Below are 20,309 nucleotides of genomic sequence, written 5' to 3' on the forward strand. Positions count from 1 at the left end.
TAAAATCACGAGACCTGCGTCTTCACCAATCATTGTTGAATTCTCCAAACGTCAAAACTGGAATGCTTTCAAACCTCACTCACAACCAAACAGTTGCTGAAGCTGTAATTTTTGAATCCTCTCATTCTTTGTTGACTGTTTGGTTCCTAGCATTAATTTAAAGCAAACACGTTGTTTAAAGTTTCAACAACATTAGAGGGGCAACTCGCAGTGATGGTCGTGAGAAACTGGCATCGCCAATGAGTTTACAAAAGTGTAGAGAAGCCTCTGCACAGATGTATGCCGGTAGTTACCGAGATACTTGAATCATCGAGTATCGGATACTTTTGTGTTCCTGTGGAAAAAGGGCCTCACATATTATGTGTGCTATCAGCATTCCCCGACAAGAGTCTGCAAACAGGTCCCGTCTTGATAGGATTACATAGTTTGCACGGTTCCAAAGGCATGTAAAAATGTGTCATAGTTTTTAATTAAATTTTTTTATTTTGTTTCCAGGTGATATCCAGCCACATAGCCGGTATGATGGCATCCAACGACCTTCGTATCGTGGTTGGTTCGTTGCAAATGGCCGAGATTCTGATGGAGAAACTGCCCGATGTATTTGGGGTGCATTTCCGCAGAGAGGGAGTCATGCACCAGGTATGTTATCATCCCGAAACTTATCATTGTCAACAAACAATTTATCAATATATTTTGATTTTGAACAGTCGAGATGATTTTTTAAACTTGTGTTATTTTTCTGTTAAAGATCCGTCAATTGGCAGACCCTTCAGTGCCCCTGTGCTTGAGCCCCCCTAAGAGCAGCCCCCGTGTTTCCAGCCCCAAGAGAGATCTGCTAGCTGTACACGCCATGCTTCCCACTAAGACCAAGGTTTGCATATCACTTAGGATAAACAATCGATTAACACAAAAATTACATTTTTTATATCAGAATTCTGCATGATTTAGAAAATATCAACATTTTTTCCATTGTATTATAAAATATATTTTGTATAATTCTAGGGCTCCACCCTCACCACTGGTGTGGTAAAGGGGAGTACCCCCCTGTCCAGCGTGGTGGCCCCCTCCGTAGTCAACTTGGCCCCTGGAACGTCACATGCAACTCAGGGGCTCTTTAGCACCGCCACCTCAGGTACGATTGTGATATGTTTATGTAGATTCCGCCTAAGCATTTCTCAGTCCTCATCATCCTAGTGAGGAGGACTAATAAATTCAATTTACTATACATATATTCACTATCATATTTCATATGTACAATGTTTAAATAGTTACTATAGTAAAGAAAAATTACAAAACAGAACTTTCAAGAAAAAGAACATCAACCAACCTATTCCTTTAGCATGTTTTCTGTTTTATCACTGTTCTTTTTTTATCCAATTACCGTTTATGTATAGACGAGAATATTGTTGCTGATCCAAAATAGATTTTTCTTCCTTCTTGAAATTCTAATGCAAATTATTTCTTAATTTCTCATAACAATAAATTCTTAGGACGGGTTGTTTCACAGAATTTGAAAAATTCATCAAATTTCAAAGTTAAAATTTAAGTTCTATTGTCTTTTCATTATGTGTTGGTTGTTTCACAGTATTTGGATAATAACAACACTTGAAAAGGACTTTCACAGAACTTGAATATTAACTTTGAAATTCATCACTAGCCCATCCTTAGTATTTTTAAGTAAGTACTACAATTTCAAGAGAATCGTAAGATCAAAGACAAACATTTGAGAGTTTTGTTGTTGTACATTTTGCAGCCATCTCCATAGAGTCCAGCATATCCATTGGTCCCAACGGCAGCACCACCTCCATTGAGGCCCAGCAGCTGGGATCAGAGATTCCCCTTCCTTCAGTAGTGCCGCAGGAGCTAAGGTAAAACCATTTAGCATAATATATCCATTGTTCCCAACCTACAGAATGTTTGATACTCAATAAGACTGACTCTTCATGTTTCGTATTGATTTGAAATGTATTGTTGTGTTCACAGAGCCCAAAGCCCCATGTCAATGCGTCTGACAGACGTGTTGAAGCGCAAGAGGGCCCCCAAGCGCTCGGGCGAGCGGGGGGCCCTGGGAGCCGCCGCGGCAGTGGCAGGGGCAGCCGGGGGGCGCCATCGGAGGCAGGAAGATCCACAGCATGAACACCATCCGCACGGTAAGTTATGCAAACATTTAAGATGAACGAGATAGGAGAGCAAACCTGTGAAATTCATTCAACCCTTCTGGCCATTAAGGAAACCTTACAACCTATGATCATCCGTGGGGATGCTGTATGGAGTCTTTTTAACACCTTCAGTAGTCATTAAAAAATGAAAAAAAACCACTTATTTATATCCACATGTCTCGCTTCCACATAAAATAAATTGTTTTTATTTTCAACCGAGTATATTTGGGATTGGTCTTTTCTGCAGGTAAAGTCTGCCCGAGGTATCTCAGGTGTGGGAATTTCCGCACATAATATCCATCCGAGTATACTCGGGCGTAGTCCTTAAGCGTGGTTTGAATCAGGCTGTTGCAAAAGCCTATATTTTAGAAGGAGTGGTATCTTAGATATTAGTTTGTGGTGCTTTTCACAGATGGCACTTGTAATGGTAAGGCAGAACTGTTGATAATACAGAGGTACATAAATACCATTACTATTCAAGGTTAGGAACTCAGAATTATTACCGCCTGCTAATTAGACACTGGCCTTCTGGCTGTCCACATTCAATTATAATATTTTATTTTTATGAATAACTTATGAGTAAAACCACAAATTGTAAATTTAATTATTGAAGACAATATTAACGAAAATTTGAAATAGAAAAATCAGAAAAAGATACGGTTATATCTAGGACTCGAACCCAGGACCGGCCTTGCCGGGGTACTGCTCTACCTAACTGAGCTAATAGGACCCTATCTCTTTCGGTCATATTTAACTGTATCATACTTTGAATAAGAACTACCAACATTGTCTTCAGTTTTCTCACCGCACATTTTTCATACATAAAAGCTGCCATAATAATAATTACAAATAAAAGTCCACTGCCTGGAGTTTTTATTGGAGAGTGTTTAGACACCGGTAGTCACAACAAAAGGGAAAGAAGCCAGAAAATAATTCCACAGGTTGGCTGTTAAAGATAAGAACAAGTCATTAAGTTTTAATGCGGAAAATATCAACCACGCACATCTTTATCACAAGTTTGGTGTGTCTCTCGGCTGCACCTGTGTTGTAGGGATCAATGTAAAGTTAGACTCCATTGCTCACTAACAGAACCAACACAGCATTTCCACTTGATGTCCTGCTTGCTATCCGTCCATTACTGCCTGGTACAGTTGCAGGTGACCAAAAGAGGATTTGACAAACAAATTATTTTTTAAATCCATTATTTTGATAGTATATATCCAAAAAAAAAATTCTATGCTAACCATGTCACTGCTTGACATGAAATGTCTGAAATCCGGTGCAAAATTTCATAATGCAAACTTAATTTTGTTTATGTTCCCAGGTTCCTCCTTCAGGTCCAGGCTAGGAGGGGCGACTTCCAAAACCACATCTTTCCTGGCTTCACTGAACCCAGCCCGCTGGGCTCGACAACACGGAGCCCCGTCTGGACTCGGAGCCGTCTCAAGAGACTCGCTGCAGTCCAATGCAAATGTTGCGGCGCAGAATAGGTGAGTGATGAAGACTATTATTTTGCAGTTTCAGTCATCTGCTTGCTAAGTCCTCCATCATTGAAAAAGCAACAATTGTGGCTTATTTCTGACTAACCGAGAATTCAGAATCCGAAGTTTCCGGGAATCTCGCGTTTGGTAGCTGTTCCCGACAAATGCCACTCATCTTGCACAACAAGCACGATAAAACAACGGTAAAATACTAATAAACACATGAGTCAATTTCTCAGAAACACTATATTCTGTGTATATTTGTAAAGGGTAGGGAATAAAATATAATTTTTTCACTTAAAGTTGGTTTTCAAACACAGCGCAAACATGAAATGAACTTTCGGCGTGAAAATAACAACATCATGTGACCTGAAATGCGCGTCACTACAGTTTTGCCAGTGGCAAGAATGTGTGGCAAGACGAAAAAAAGGGCAAATATAAGGAATAAACATGCGCAAAACTTAAATGAAAAGGGCGAAAGAGCAAGCCCTCTCTCATAATGGATACCAGGCATCGATAGAAACACAAAATACAAGTACCAAAGAAATTCTAGAATTGACATCAATTATATTAGAAGAAATATTATGGCATAAATTTAACACTGATGATACTTCAAAAAACAGGCCTGGAATCGATTCTACTACTAAAGTTTCAACTTAAATTTTTTTTGTTTAATGTGAATGGCGCACAAGAGTTCCAACTTCTCCCAACTGTCCGGAGCTAGTGGGACAATGTCCCAATTAATGTCAATAGTTTGTTGTTAGGCTGAAGAGAAGGAGATGGGAATTACCATTCTGTTCAGATCTGGTCACAAGCTATTTAACCTCTGGAAAACTGTTTGTTTTCCCGCCGACAAACCGCTCATGCGCTACTGGCAACGGAATTTTGCCCATTATTTTTTTATATGCGATTTAAACCTGTACGCCATGAAAAACTGCAAAACATTTTTTTTTATTCGTTTGCACTTTGAAAAAATAATTTTTGATTTCTTCAGGGTTAAATTGTATTTCTTTTGAGGTCTTTCAAAGGTTAAAGCAATGTTTGTATTCTGAATGGTGGCGTACGATGGAGAATATCTAGCCTAGCACTCTGACTATGAGTAACATTGTTGTTTCCAGGGAGAAAGCACGGCAGTGGGTGCGAAGCCGCGCCCTGGCCCTCTGCTCCGAGCAGCATGAGACCGGGGGCAGGGGCGTGGGAACCACGCATCCGGCCAGCGGCGTGCTGGCCCGCTTAACGGCCGCAGTCCACCGCCTGGCCGCCCCTGACCCAGCGCCTGCCCTCCTGCAGCTGAGGGACGTCTTGGTGGATAGTGATATCTCACCTTTCGAGGTATGTTAACAAGCAATATATCTTACATTATTATAATATATTACTTGTGATCTTGTGTAAAGGATTGGGACAGTTATTAAATTAAACAATTTGCTTCAATAGTCAACAGCTGCCAAACCTGTAAAAAATCACCAATATGTCCAATAATTGAATTTGGGAGTATCCGGGCTGGAGCACCAAAATACTTGATCAATAATAAACCATCTTGATTCTGTGCAAAGGGGGGTGGTCCATCTGACAATTTATTGCTAAAAGACTGATTGCCATCTCTAATGCACAGTCTGTTCTACTGGTATTTAAGTTGAGCCCATGTGCATTGGTGCTCATTGTACAGTTCAGACAGGTGTACTTGAGAGGAGTTACATTAAAAAAAAAAAACACCAGGACCGTGGAATAGCCAAGTAGACAATGCATCTGGTTCCCACTCAATGGGTTCAATGTATGATGTTTCCACTAAATATAATGCAATTTGTTTCAATTTAAATAAGGTAGTGTCATTCTGAAATTAATATATGTTCTCGCTCTCTGGCACTTTGATACCGTGAATATTCTTGAATGAATGAATGAATGTAATTTTTCCTCCCAGGTAAACCATTCTGGTCTAGTAGGCGCCTTGCTGACCTTCCTGACGTTGGCTGCGGAAGACGACACCCAGGAGCTGGCTGCCAGGGACGCCAGGCTGAGAGCATTCCTCAACATCTTCACCGACATGCCGCTGGATATAGAGTGAGTCCACTATCTATTCTCTGCTACTTAAATATTATAATGAATAATTAATCCACACTAGAAATTCAAAATGGTTACCGCAAACTTTGATCTAAAAATAGATTTGGTGATCAAACCAAATTTAGAATGTGTGCCCAATGAGTTACAGGATGTTGAAGTCAAGCACTCCGGTCAAGAGTAAATGTGTAGTAGCTATACTCCTTTATATACAGAGTGTACCAAGTCTTATCTGACAGACTTACTAGCAAATCCCGACTTTATTTATAACAATGGAAATGTCATTTCGGTCTCTGGTGACATTTTTTTTTTCAATTAAAAAAAGTTTGCATATCACCACTGTCTAGGACAGTGTTTCTTAACCTTATTTGTGCCATGCCCCACTTCAGTTCTTCAAAATCTCCATGCCCTAGTGCATAAACCTAACCACCAGAGCGATGGAGATTTTGCGGGTGTTCGATTTTCGATTCGATCATTCGATTTAATTAAGAGGAGCCGCCAAGAATATTCAATAAATAAATATACTTTTTTTGTTAAGGTCAACATGAAGACAATACCATGCATGATAAAGTGACATTTTGATTTTTTTATTTAACAAACCCAGTAGAAGTATAATATCTAAAGGAAAAATTAATTTATAAGGTCGACACTGCAATTGCAGTGCTTCGTGATGTGCGTGGATACAATTCTTTAACACTTGCAATTGCAGAGCTTCGGCTCCTAATGGTTAATATCATACCTCCAAATATTAATACGAAAGATGTAAACTTCTTACTGCGGTTTAAGCCAATGAATCGACCTAGAATTCACTGTTAATCCCATATTTCTAGGTTTTGTAAAAAGAAAATCTTTAAATTCGTAATTAATTTAAATTTATAAAAGTCACTTACCTAAATTTGGGTAGCTTACAGTGGAAGTATATTCCAGCATTCTACGAACAAGCACAAATAAACAAGTAAATTATAAAGGATGTTTTATGTTTGTGTCCTAGTGCCGTGGAGCCCATGTTCAACTACAACCCGTCAAGCCTATCAGCGCTGGTCAGCAAGATCAGTGCTTGTGTCTCCCAGCTGGAACAGTTCCCGGTGCGGGTGCACGACCTGCCCGCCCGGCCTTCCACCAGTGCTCTTAAATTCTTCAACACTCACCAGCTAAAGGTACTGCTCAGTGCACACTCTCTTGTCTTCTGTTTCCACCCTCAAATTCCACAACTCTATTTGCAAGGAAGTGTTTCCTAAGATTGGATGCTGAAGAGGTGTTTGGATCAGTTTTGAGTGTCCACAGAGATTTACGTTTGTGTTGAAACATGTCATGACGCTACTATCACCTAGTCTGAAATCAAAATAATAGAATAGTTGCTAGTTGTTGGATGCTTTTGGTTTGTTTGTTTCAATAGCTCCTTGTGACTAGCTATGTGTGATCACTCGCCGTGGCATAGTAGCTCTGTGTGACACAGGCTTTAGTCATTCTGTCATCTTTAGATTGTTTCATGTATGTATTTTGTTTCCAGTGTAACCTCCAGCGCCACCCCAGCTGTACTAACCTCAAGCAATGGAAGGGGGGCACTGTCAAAATAGATCCACTAGCACTTGTTCAAGCCATAGAGAGGTAAGCACCATTCTTTTCTCCATATGACTATTTATCAACCCTTTATAAACATTCATTATTGTATCTTTGCATACATTCATTTTGTTGTACAATAATTAGCTGAGGCTGCTGCGATTATTTAAATGCTTATTGTTGAAAGGAAAAATATACTGAATATTTTTCACATCAATATCAAACGCTGTTACAAAATTTGTTGTTCATTCTTCCTGAAAGGAGATGATTCTACGTCATATCCTGAGGAAATTTAATGTTGAAACTTATGGGTTATTTTGGTGTATTTTACTTAGCTATAAAATTTTATAATTTATATTTATTCTAAAACTAGTATTTATTAATATTTTATTTCCAAAATATTGGACTTATTATATTGAGATGTTATGGGTAATTTGTATTTTTGAAATAAAAAAAACCAATAATACGTTAAATCTATGTGAAAGAAACGCATACTTTTAACAATTAAAAAAAATAAATGTTCTTTTCCAATCCGTCGTCAATTTTTCAGATTCGGAAGTCAAACCTCACATTTGAAAATACTGTAATTTGTTCTAAAATCGGTATTACAAGGTGTTGCCAATGTGATGAAAATTTTAACTTCCATTTTATTAAATTTCTAGACTTGATAGACTCAATTGATGTTTTGATTAAAATGTAAATACTGAATGCTATGATCACCAGGTACCTGGTGGTGCGAGGTTACGCCCGGCAGAGGGAGAGCAGTGGCACAGGCAGCGCGGGGGCCCCCCACCAGCCCCTGCAGGACTCCGACGAAGACAACACCGACGAGGATATTGATGACTCTCTGGCCGCCATGGCCGTCTCACAGGGAAGGTAAGAGACAACATCACTATCATTCCATAGTACTCCACCACATCACGGGCATGTGCCTAGTTTGGTGGTCTTAACACACCCAAAATTGTAAAAAAACCAAAAAACACTGAATAACGAAAAATTAAAAATTTATTATTAGTGACCGATTCTAAATGGTGCCACGTATTGTGTTAGATAATGGGTTTCCACGGAATCGAACCGCGTATAGAAATGTAATATATATTCAAGAATACCTGGCTAGCTCAAGCAGGTTCCGTGTTCTTAGTTCGTTTGAATTAAGAGAGAACAGACGCCTCCTAGAAGTGGATAGAACAAAGGGGTTTCTGGGAAATAAAACACTATTATTATGGTGCTTTTAAATGCCTTCAAGAAGTCCTATATTACAGCACTTGAATCTACGCGTAGGAAAAGCTTAAATCACTTTGTGGACGGTTAAAAGAATGAAAAATGATGTTGAATTTATGGGAACAGAGCAGAGACAGAAATTAATAGAATAAAGCATGGAACGATACCGCAGGGATTCTGTAGGAGTCCAGGGTGGCAGGCACAAGAAAAAATGAATCGAAATATACTAGTAATTAATTTTTTTAAACACTTTCGAAACACTGTTTAGCAAAGCAAATCTCGAATTCCCAGCGGAGAGCGTAACAACCTCTCGTTACGAAAGCTAAAACCCAAGAGACCCGGTCTCCCTTCCATCGGAGCTGAGGACTGGCCTTCGCCCCCGCCTCCCCCGATAATGGTCAACGCCCCCAAGGGGTTACCATATGAAAATATTTAAAAATACAAAGTACTTGATTTTAAGAAAATATTGCTATTTATATTATTATTATTTGGGTTGAATATTTTAATTGTAAGAAAGTTCATTTCATAACAATTGTTAGATAGATAGATAGCTCAGATACCTTGGGAGATCTTTACCATGCTAGGTAACCAGGATGTGTCCTTTACAATACCTTAGCCTTGATCTGCCTTCATGATAATGGTAGATACTCTCTGTATCGTCCTGTTAAAAGATCACTATTCAGAATCGAAACCTTGCTTTAATGTTACACCTCACAACAGCGCCCCTGTTTGTACAGTGTAAAGATATTTGTACAGGAAAGGGATTTATTGATGCGGGTCTTGAACATGTTTGGCATACGAGCTGACATACACAAAAACGAGTCGAAGAAAATACCCATTCTCATTTAGTAACCAGATCTGAATAGCCCGGTACTTTAGAACCTTCCTCTCTCTCATCTCTTCCCGCTCCCTCCTTCAGCCTCACAACCAGTGGGGGCTTGTTACTTCTGAGTGTGATAAGAGTGCTAAGTTTGAAAAATTCGACATTATTTATGATGTTTAACACTAAAAGATATTTTTTTTCGAAAATTCGTTTTTTTGTAAGAAGATTTGCAGGAAATTTCAGTTTGGCAGTGCACTGCACCCATTTCCTAAAAATCTTCATACGAAAAACCGTTTTCGTCTATAACACACCTAAAAATTACAAGCCGCCTCTGCTCACAACGTACTCCGATTGAGGATACCATACTTCCAATGGATACGGGCATGGCCGAAGAATCACGAACTGGCCCCAACAATACTTTTGTATTGTTTTTCTTGTTCTCTGGCTTCGATCTTTCTTTGCTATAGGACTCCGTCTTTTCTATATTTCCTATTTTGTACTAAGGTCTGCTATTTTAGCTTTCTGTCCTTAGTCTTCTGTTCAGGAGGATGTTGTACAAACAATTGTTTCTCCTTATTTAGTTGGTTGTATTAATTTATTAACACTTATTACTTATTAACAACTGAATATGTTTCCTTTCAGATCAAAGCACAAACTCCAGTTCATGATAGGCGACACGGTCCTGCCGTACAATATGACGGTGTACCAGGCCGTCAGACAGTTTTCTCCACAGGCCAACGACCAATCCGAGACCGATACTGACACTGAAGCTCCTCTGGGTGAGAATAAATCTCCAATAAATAATAACCGCAATAACTACTAATAAGATAGAACCTCATTGAAGGATAACTATTAACAGGACACTGCCAGCTGATAGTGGAAAAGCACCAATAGCTGTGGGAAATGTGAAGAGGTGTGCCAATGTCCAGCCTTGATGGGAAGAAAGCTGTGACTATAAAACCCAATGATAACTCTGCTGCTATCAAAGAAATACCGGAGAAAACACAATGGGTTACGCCATTATTTGCTAATTAATCATTAAGTCCGGTTGTAATCTCTTCCTGCCAAAATGGGTTTCTGCACATCTACTATTAGGTATATTCTCTTGTTTGCCAGACTCTAGTGTATTCCAATCTGAAAATTTTATTTTATTTTTCTTCTACCCTAGGCAACGCGGGTGTGTGGGTACAGACGCACACTATCTATTACCGGGGGGTGGGCGCAGACGGTGCGACGGGTAGCACTGTGGCGGGCGCCCTGCCCTCGGGGGCCCCACAGCCCACGGGGCGCAAGGGCAAGGGCACCTCTACCAAGGCCAATAACAGGAGGAAGGCTGACGACCTGTGGAACGGTAACTACATTGACTGACCCAAACTAACTTAACTATCTGCAAAGTCATCTGATGCTGTGGAAAGGGTCTTTGTAGCTCTAAGCCTCAGAGTGCTGATCTATTGGCTATTGGGAATCTATTGGGAAAGTTTTAATAATACAAGGTCCTGTAAAAAATATGTAAATGCAAAAAATTCCCAGAAAAGTTCCTGAGTATTATAACTTTTTTTGTTACATTTCAGTAATTATAAGATTTAAAAATTAAACATAAAAAACGTTGTCAAACGCTTTTTTATGTCTAGAATTTTTTTTAGAGTTATCATGTTTCTTAAATGAGGCCTAAAGGGTTAAGGAGAGGAGGAAGCTAACTTGTTGAAAGAGAGAGGTAATACAAATGCCGGCAGGTCATTCCACAGCTGAGGTTTGAGACAAAACATCTATGGATTGAAAAAATAGGGTTTTTGTTTGTTAGTTGCTCCTTTGGCCACCTGCAAAGTTATCCGTGGCCCATTTTACTTTTGTTCATTCCGCCATGGCCAATCTTTACTTGGTGCCATCTTATCTTCACTTATATGCTATCTTTGGTGACCTGGCAAAACAGAACATTATTAAAGAATCGGTTAGATTAGTTGTTTGTTCTGTTTTTGTCATGGAACTGCTATCTTTAGTTCTCCACCAAGAGTGCACTAATCACTTTACATTATCAATTCCAGAGGGCCAAGTGCCCCAAGTGCAGGCTGCTCTCTGGCGCTCTCTGGGGGCACGCCTGCCGGCCTCCGTCAGCGTTGGGGATGCAGCCCTGCCGGCCCTAGCGCTGCTCCGCTGCCTGCACGCTCTCTCCCGCCACTGGACCTGCCTGTACCGAGCTTGCCCGCGTCTGGCCAGACCGCTGCTGCCACAGGCTGACTTTGTTAACTCCAAGGTATTACATTCTTCTAAGTCGTGACCTCCACTCCAATTTCCCTGGTGAACAAGGCTCCTCCAATCCTCACCATCCTGCGATGCATGGAGAGCTACAGACACCATGTTTGGGAAAATTAGCTCTTCCAGATTGGATTTATTAGTGCGCTTGGTTGTCCATAGAATCGTGATCTTTATTCTCCAGCATCACATTTCGAGGGCATTTATCCGCTTCCTTTTGCTGGCTCTATAAGTGTCCATAATGTCCAAGTTATGCGTAATATGAGCGCTAATGTCCTATACTAGTGGAGTTGTGGGTTTGAAAGAGGTAGAGCGAGCATGCATTATTGTATATAAAACTTTGACATTTGTCGTCTCGCTCTAACACTGCTTAAGTCAGATTGACAACTTATTTATCCCACGGAGTGTATGCTAGGACAGAATTGTGTGGCTTTCCACCGGCTCTGTTATCGGAGTGTTGGATTTATTCAAATTGCAGATGCTTTTAGGGTGACAGTTTTCTAGTGTTATTTCTAATGATGAATTATTAATGTTCCAGCTCGCAGCCAAGGCTAGCAGACAGCTCCAAGATCCTCTGGTCATCATGACAGGAAACCTGCCCCAATGGCTTCATCAAATAGCTTCTGCTTGGTAAGCACCATTGAAATGTACACTAAATTAAATTTATAAAGACTTGCGCTGTATGGGAATTTGGAGAATGCATCCTGCAAAATAATGTATGACTTAACATGGTTTAATTCATACTTTTCACCAGCTTGCAGCGATTACATTGTAAATTGTATATACATGTTATTTAACGCTGTTACTGAACCAAAAAAACAGGGTGGGAATGAGCACTAATCGAATCATGCTTAAACTCTTCTTATCCTATTCGGATGAGGAACACATCGCTTCCACAAGGCGTCCCTATATTATGTTACTTCAGCGGCCTCCGTCCATTATAGGCCCAGTCTCTCCTCGTACGGCCTTCCCAACAGCTGCTTTTCTCAATATTTCCGGGATGGCTTGTTGAATATTATATGGAGTCAGTAGACTTCTATGATTAATTCATTTTATATTCTATATTCATTCTTTTCCATTCCAGCCCCTTCCTGTTCCCCTTCGAGACACGCCAGCTGCTGTTCTACGCGGTGTCGTTTGACCGCGACCGTGCCCTGCAGCGCCTGCTGGACTCGAGCCCCGAGTTAAACCACGCGGGCACCGATAGCGCCGAGCGCGTTACGCCTCGCCTCGACCGCCGCAAGCGCACCGTTTCCCGCCACCATATCCTCAAACAGGCCGAGCAGGTGGTGCAGGACTTTGCTCACTCCAAGGCTTTGTTGGAGGTGCGTTATTCTGTTGATTGCTAGTATATTTTTATTTGTTGTCTACTAATCCCATGGTAACAGCCTGTATTCTTAGTTCATAATACTACCACTAGATTTAGCATACAGTGGAAAATAATTGTGGATTACTGCTATACATGTAAATAGTTGTTTCGACAGGCCGCTTTCTACTAACACTCGCCGCAGTCTTTAAGAAAAATGGAACTAATCGCATGCGATATTAATCGACCATGTTGTGGACCACTGTGCAGCGAGTTGCTACGACACGACGGGGCAGCTAGCTGCACCGCAAAATCGATACAGCACTGTAATTCCTCTATAAGACCAGACAACCAACATCGGTTGTATTTTGAATAAAATACCGCCTATCTCCAATGCTCCTGCCACAACATAGTTTTGAAGTGCCATAGAAATTTGATACTCATCAAAAGTTTTTTGTCTCCTGTACAATTAGATTTTTAGCGTTTGGGCGGTATTGTTTATTTATTTATTTATTATTTATTAACGCCCTATCGGGCTTTTACATCGTAAGTTGACAGTATATGTATTTAAGTATGATAACATGTACATGGATAAAATAGCTAAATATAATTTACTCATAAGGTATTTAGAAAATAATATGGTTTAGTAAATCAAATTATGAAAACAAGATCTTTTTTTAAAGCTAATAAATATTACAAGTTAATAACTAGCAAAAAGGTCTAAAATTAGTTGCCTTTTGAAACTCTCAAGTTATTAACACCAAATATGTCGATAAGTTTACAATATTTGTTTGCGCAGTGATGAATTCTTGGAATTGGTGAGTACAAAGAGTAGTTAGTATTGAGTTTATTGTTACATTTAAAAGTGTCTATGCTTCGAGTTTGTCTGGCAGGTACATTCATATAAAATTAATTCCAATAATTCAGGGCTGTCAATGAGAGATTTGATAATTTTGAATAAAAATAATATATCAGTTAGAACTCTTCTATCCGATAGTTTGAGAAGTCTGGTTTCGGTACGTAAGTTATTATAATTTATAAATTCGATGGGAATATTCATTTTAAAATTGATGTACCGAAGAAATTTATTTTGTACCTTTTCTAAGGCTTGAGAATGGACTTTGTAGAACGGTGACCATACTGTTGAATTATATTCTATTTTACTTCGTACTAATGAGCAATATAAATGTTTTAAAGTTAACACATTTTTAAACTTTGCCCCCATTCTCAAAATAAAACCGAGCATTCTCATTGCATCGCTAGTAGTTTCATCGATGTGTAAGTTAAACTGTAGACTTTCGTGGAATAAGATACCGAGATCTAGAATCTGTGAAACTCGAAGAAGATTAGCGCCATTAATGAAATAAGAAAAATGAAGAGGATTTTTACCTTTGTAAAAACTAATAATCTGGCATTTACTAATATTTAGTTGCAAATCATTTTCTGAACACCAAGCAAATAGTTTATTCAGATTCGACTGCAAAATAGCGCGATCATTATCATCTTTAATTATTCTGTAGATCTTCAAATCATCGGCAAATAACAGAACTTTGACTTTGCTAAAAATATTTACTATGTCATTGATGAACAAACAAAATAATATTGGGCCCAGATGAGATCCCTGCGGTACTCCACTTGATGCCGCAAATTTGTAAGAAGTGAATGAATCAACCTTTACCGCTAAGTACCTTCCCAACAGATAACTCTTAAACCATTCAAACATGCTCCCTCTCACTCCCAACAATTTTAATTTACGTATTAAGATTCTGTGGTTTACTTTATCAAATGCTTTACTGAAGTCAGTATATATGGAATCAGTTTGATATGATGTGATAAAGCCATTAACGATATCATTAGTGTATAATATTAAATTGGAAAGCGTTGATCTTCCTTTAATAAATCCATGTTGAATTGGTGAGATTACTCGTTTAAATTGAGATATCAACTTGTCTAGTACTAGGCTTTCGAAAAGTTTGGGTAAAGAAGACATTATGCATATTGGCCTATAATTTGTTACTTCGCTCTTATTTCCTTTTTTGAAAATAGGCGTCAAATGACTAAACTTCCAAAGGTCAGGAAACACACCTGATGAGAGTGACTTCATAAATAACTTATGTATGGGATGTGACAATGAATGCATACAATTAACTAGGAATCTAGGTGGAACTTTATCGGGTCCTGAGGATTTGCGGGAATCGAGACTCTTCAGCTTAGACATAACGTCCTCTATAGTTACTGTACAGTCAGATATATCAAGGTTTTCAACCAAATTAGAACAAGAGTACTTACTGTCTACACTATTACTAACATATACACCACCAAAAAACTCAGCAAACAGATTAACAGTTTCCTGTAGATTTTGTGATTGTTTACAATCGAATGACATAGTACTAGGTATATGAGTTCCATTTTCTTTTTGGGATTTAACATATTTCCAAAAGAAATTTGAGTCCTCTATGAGAGAGCCTTCGACAACACACATGTAACTGTTATAACATTTAGTAGAGAGCTTATTACATTCTGCCCTCATTTTTTGAAAGGCAATATAATCGATAGCCAGGCGACTTTGTTTGAACCTCTTGTGCGATATTTTTTTGACGTAAATTAAGTCGATCAGTTCTTTTGAGAACCATTTCGGAAATTCAGTTTCCCTATAAACTGTCAAAGGTACAAAATTTTTGATTGAAGAATTAACAATGGAGTAAAATTTTACAAGCTGTACATTAATATCAGCATCAGTGTCTAAAAATGACCATTCACTCTGTTTAAGAAAGTTAGAAATTTGAACATAGTCTGCTTTTTTGAAATTGCGAGTTTCTTCTATCTTTTTTACAGTGGGAATTGGTTTAAGATTAGACATACATATTTCTAGTGGCGGATGGTAAACATCGACGGGCAAAAGTATTTCTGTACTTCTCACAACACATATATCAGACACATTAGACAAGACCAAGTCCAATGTACGGCCACCTATATTATAAACACAATTACACTGAGTTAGTCCCAAGAACAGGGCCATATCTCTAACTTCCCGAATTTTAACATTGGAACAATAATTTTCAGTACTTATATTACACCAGTCGTAATGTGGCAGGTTGTAATCACCAACTAGAAGTAATTTTGTATGTGGGTATTGGGCGCAAATTGATTCAACCTCTTCACAGTGATTGCTGTAGCATTGAACGTCAGAATTTGGAGGTAGGTACGCACATCCCACTATTATTTTTCCGCCAGAAGTGTTCACTTTGACAAAAATTTGAACGATGCTTGGGTTCTTCGTGGATATTTTTGAGGAACTGAGATTTTTTGAGATAGCAATGGCTACAACACCCCCTCGTGTTTTGGCACTTGTTTTAGAATTTCTGTCCGTGCGGTATATATTAAAATTAGGGAAGCCTAATTCAGCAGATTTAATTCCCGAGTCAAGCCATGTTTCGGATAAAAAGAAAATATCACTGCTGATGGTTGCTGCCGATGCTACCAAAATGGGATGTTTGGTGCGGATCCCTCTCACATTTTGATAATAGCACTTTATTATTTGCTGTCGTAGTTTTTTGGTACACAGTTTATAATTTTTGGGACTGAGTTCACGTATTTGATTGTGATATTTGTTTCACCGTTTTTCTTCCTCGTGTCAAGTTCGTTTCGTAAATCCTGAAGTTGAGCCCTCTGCAAATTAGTTTGATCATTACTGGCCTTGATACCATTTTTGATTCTTGCACTTCTTGATAAAACCTCACGCGCCGATACAGATTCCTTAAATTCGATCTTAATTGGTCTTGTTTTGTTAGCTCTTTGTACACCCAGTCGATACATCTTAACGACATTTGGTATGATTTATGATTCATCGACGATATGCAATAAAAAATATTTGAAAAATTTGTGCAAACGTAGCTAAAGTTTTTTAAACCGCTCATTGTTTAATTACCATTATACGAAACCAACTCATGCATCAATTTTAATATTCCAGATAAAGTATGAGAACGAAGTGGGCACCGGTCTGGGCCCCACGTTGGAGTTCTACGCGCTGGTGTCGCTGGAGTTGCAGCGTGCCGACCTGGATTTGTGGCATGGCAGCGAGAATTTCAAGCAGAAGCCTTCCAGCTTTGGCGTGGATGTGGTCAAGAGCAACCAGACAGTGGTCATTGACGACACGGCCGACTCCCCGCCGCCCATGGACCCGGCTGCACATCTCGCATCCAGCGTCTACAATAATCTAAACCTGAACGAGGAACGAAATAGGTTGGTACATTTGCATATTTGAATCTTTGTTAAAAGTTAGTAAGCAGTCCACGTCCACCGTTTACAGATGATGTAGGCTTTGTGAGAAAGGTCGTTTCGTTCACCCGTGAATGGTTTGTATCTGAGATAGATAGAGGGCCATAAGCTATTGTGTTGACTCTCCCACATCCCATCCAATGACGATCATGGAAAGTTGCATTAAGCAGGCGGTATTATATCTGTCTGATTCCCTTCAGGCTAATTTGTTAGCTTTTGGGAACAAGTAACGACAATGGTCTTACTGAAATCTTTGTGCTTTCCTTACTGTTGTGGTGAGAAATATGATCTAAATGATGTTCAAAAGTGAAAATAACACACTTTATTTGGGTTTTATTGCTAAGTGGAAATACTCCGACCGTTTGACAGAATATGTCTGAGGAGTTAACAGGTATTTAAAACATAGACTTCTGGTAGGAATGCTTTGTTTGTTCTACTTTTATTTGATAGAAAGATCAAGTACAGTACTCTAAGGACGGGTTGTTTCGGAGAATTTGAACAATTCATCAAATTTCAACGTTCATTTTCGGGTTCTGTGAAAGTCCCATTCAAGTTCTGTTATTATATCATTGTAGGCTAGTTGCTTGAAAAAACTGAAATAAAAACAGAACTTGAAAAAATCTTTCACAGAACTTGAAAATGAACGTTGAAATTTGATGAATTGTTCAAATTCTCCGAAACAACCCGTCCTAAGTAATCCGCTACTTGATTATCCTACAACTCGTTTGACAAGTTTGTAACTGACATTTTGGACCAAAATGACCTTTGAATGAGAAACCGTTTCTTTACCTCATACTTACATCCAAAATAATTTTGAAGTCCTTTTGTTGAGTATTAACGAAGTTAGTAACAATGTGCCAAAATTTAACATCACCCACCTTTCATTTCCATTTATTTTGACAAGGTTCTATCTAACGGTGCTTTGAACCTTGTTCAACTTATATTTTGATGAAAGGGTGCTTTTTCTTTTTGTTTTGTTCTCAATAAAATCCAAATAAATGCAATATTTATGTTGTCACGTCTGATGTCACGTCTGATGAGCATGGACCCTTGTCAATCACCAGGGCTATTATGGGGCTAAGGCAAGAAGACATAATGTGTAAAAGCATTGAAGAACATTGATCATGTTTGAAGGTGTTTGGAGAGTCCGCCAGCGGTGAGCAGGACGACAGGTCTCCACGAAATCCGTATGAGTTAGCTCCGGGTAGAGATTCGTGGGAAGGAGTGCGCGAAGCCATCCTCAATTAATCAGCATCCATTGAACGTTTGACCGGACAATGATGCTTCATCTTTGCGTCACCCCGACAGCATGCTTGGTAATCCAGTATAGTCTCCAAGGCATTATTACTCTTCAAAACCACTCACAAATAAAACCATTAGTTATTCCAAATAACTGATTGTATATTTTAATCTCTTCAAACAACAAAACTCGAACAAAGAACAGGCCGATCTCACACAGGAATCAAAACGTTTGTTTTATGTTTGGTTAGTCTACACGGAAAAGCTGTATCCTTCAACATTTCAATCTCACCGAACAACCACACTCGAACTAAGAACCGGCTGATCTCGCGCAGGAGTCAAAACGTCTATCTTGTGTTTTGTAAATTTACACTGAAAGTCTCCGAAGGATCGGTACATGGTATCCGCGTGATCTTTTTTTAATAATTTCAATCTCCATTTTTTCTCGCCTAACGCCACGCGCACTGCGGAATCGTCGTCCCGCGTATTGTCCCGATCTACCTACCCGCGTTATTTTTGCTCGCCCGTCCAACCGATCGCAGGGCAGCCACCCGAAAAAACTCTCAACAAAACAATAATCGGGCACTACCCTGGAAATCCAAACTTGCACAATTCTTTGACGTTACAATGTGTGTATCCGTAAATTAAAAAAACAATTTTTAAAAAGCAGCTAAAATACGCTTTCAATTTTAATTATTAGAAATAAGCATATAATTTTTGAAATATTAAAATTTTGAAATCAAACATAAAAAAAATAATTTATAATTGGCTCATCTTAAGTTTTTCGTTTCAAAACACAGAACTAAAATTACTGATAACGAAATAAAAACCACTTATTTTATTAGGCAAATGTTCAATAAACATTACAGCCACTCCACTTTTATGACGTTTAAAATAAAAGTAATTAATAAAAAATACAACAAGTTTCATAAATTTTTCTCAAATTTCGGTTGGAACTTTTGGTTTCATAGAGGAGTACATTTTAATTATTCTGTGGTTAACTTCTAGATTTGAATATAAAGCTTGGTTTTTTCTCTTTCTAACACCGTTTAGTTCATATTTCTAACTATGACAGTAAGGGGGACAACAATTTCTATGAGACCGTATGAGCTGTAGCGAATAAAATGACAGGGAATAGGCAATAATTTGGAGGTTAGGTATGTTATTCATTTGGATACATACATTTTTAATACTTTCACTGATAAGTAGGTATTATTGAGCTTTCAATTCAAATATATTACACCAATAATGTGTACTTTTACTTCAAATCATACTATCACAGCAACAAAAACTATCCGAACAAGGTTCCATGTAACGTTAGAACCTTATAAAGTCAAATATTGCGTCCTTGCTGGTCGAACAAGGTTTTAACTTCGCAAGTAGATATGTTCTAGAATCTTAAATATCCATCCAATTTAAAAATTTATTTGTTTATAATGAAGAACTAAAATACTATACTTTAGATCAAATCATTATGAGAAATTGACATTGTAATTTTTGGAACCTCATAACTCAGAATAAGGTAATGTTCAGTTAGAACCTTGTCAAACAAAAGTGACGAACTACTATAATCCGCCCTAGTTGAAAGCTCAAAATCAAGGTCTATAATTCAAATTCAGCTTTGGCCGCACGCTTAGACTCGGGTGCCAAGCTTTTTAACTATTGACCATTTTACCAGTCACCAGGCTTCATTATTGTTGTTTTAGGACAATTCAGTTAGTCTTCTCTGTATTCTAGTAACTGGTCCTTTGTGTGCCTGTTCATTTCTTTCCGACACTTTTTTGTTTAAATAAGTCTACAAAATGCGAGATTTAAACCAAAAAAAATTTACGAAAGATCAATAGCAGTGTTTTTACGACATGTGTTTTTAATTTTTGGCATATTTTGCACTATTATCCGCCACTTGGATAAATTGGATACGTTTTGGGGTGATGGAT

General features: G+C 38.6%; 1 protein-coding gene across 1 annotated transcript in view; it reads left to right on the plus strand.

Annotated features, from left to right (window-relative positions):
- ctrip (E3 ubiquitin-protein ligase ctrip) overlaps nucleotides 1-20,309 on the plus strand; it is a 49,981-nt gene that overhangs the window by 16,746 nt on the left and 12,926 nt on the right. Inside the window, exons 15-31 of the mRNA XM_089647357.1 lie at nucleotides 496-639; nucleotides 749-871; nucleotides 1,003-1,132; nucleotides 1,754-1,868; nucleotides 1,984-2,150; nucleotides 3,484-3,649; nucleotides 4,759-4,972; nucleotides 5,559-5,698; nucleotides 6,687-6,852; nucleotides 7,206-7,303; nucleotides 7,979-8,131; nucleotides 9,942-10,078; nucleotides 10,468-10,650; nucleotides 11,342-11,550; nucleotides 12,088-12,179; nucleotides 12,634-12,874; nucleotides 16,826-17,097. Of these exons, the coding sequence (XP_089503483.1) occupies nucleotides 496-639; nucleotides 749-871; nucleotides 1,003-1,132; nucleotides 1,754-1,868; nucleotides 1,984-2,150; nucleotides 3,484-3,649; nucleotides 4,759-4,972; nucleotides 5,559-5,698; nucleotides 6,687-6,852; nucleotides 7,206-7,303; nucleotides 7,979-8,131; nucleotides 9,942-10,078; nucleotides 10,468-10,650; nucleotides 11,342-11,550; nucleotides 12,088-12,179; nucleotides 12,634-12,874; nucleotides 16,826-17,097 (2,750 nt within the window). The remainder of the gene's footprint in view (nucleotides 1-495; nucleotides 640-748; nucleotides 872-1,002; nucleotides 1,133-1,753; nucleotides 1,869-1,983; nucleotides 2,151-3,483; nucleotides 3,650-4,758; nucleotides 4,973-5,558; nucleotides 5,699-6,686; nucleotides 6,853-7,205; nucleotides 7,304-7,978; nucleotides 8,132-9,941; nucleotides 10,079-10,467; nucleotides 10,651-11,341; nucleotides 11,551-12,087; nucleotides 12,180-12,633; nucleotides 12,875-16,825; nucleotides 17,098-20,309) is intronic.

The sequence above is a fragment of the Hesperophylax consimilis genome, chromosome 26 (assembly GCF_061612785.1).
Source record: "Hesperophylax consimilis isolate HC1 chromosome 26, BYU_Hcon_1.0, whole genome shotgun sequence".
In the NCBI taxonomy this organism is placed as follows: Eukaryota; Metazoa; Arthropoda; class Insecta; order Trichoptera; family Limnephilidae; genus Hesperophylax; species Hesperophylax consimilis.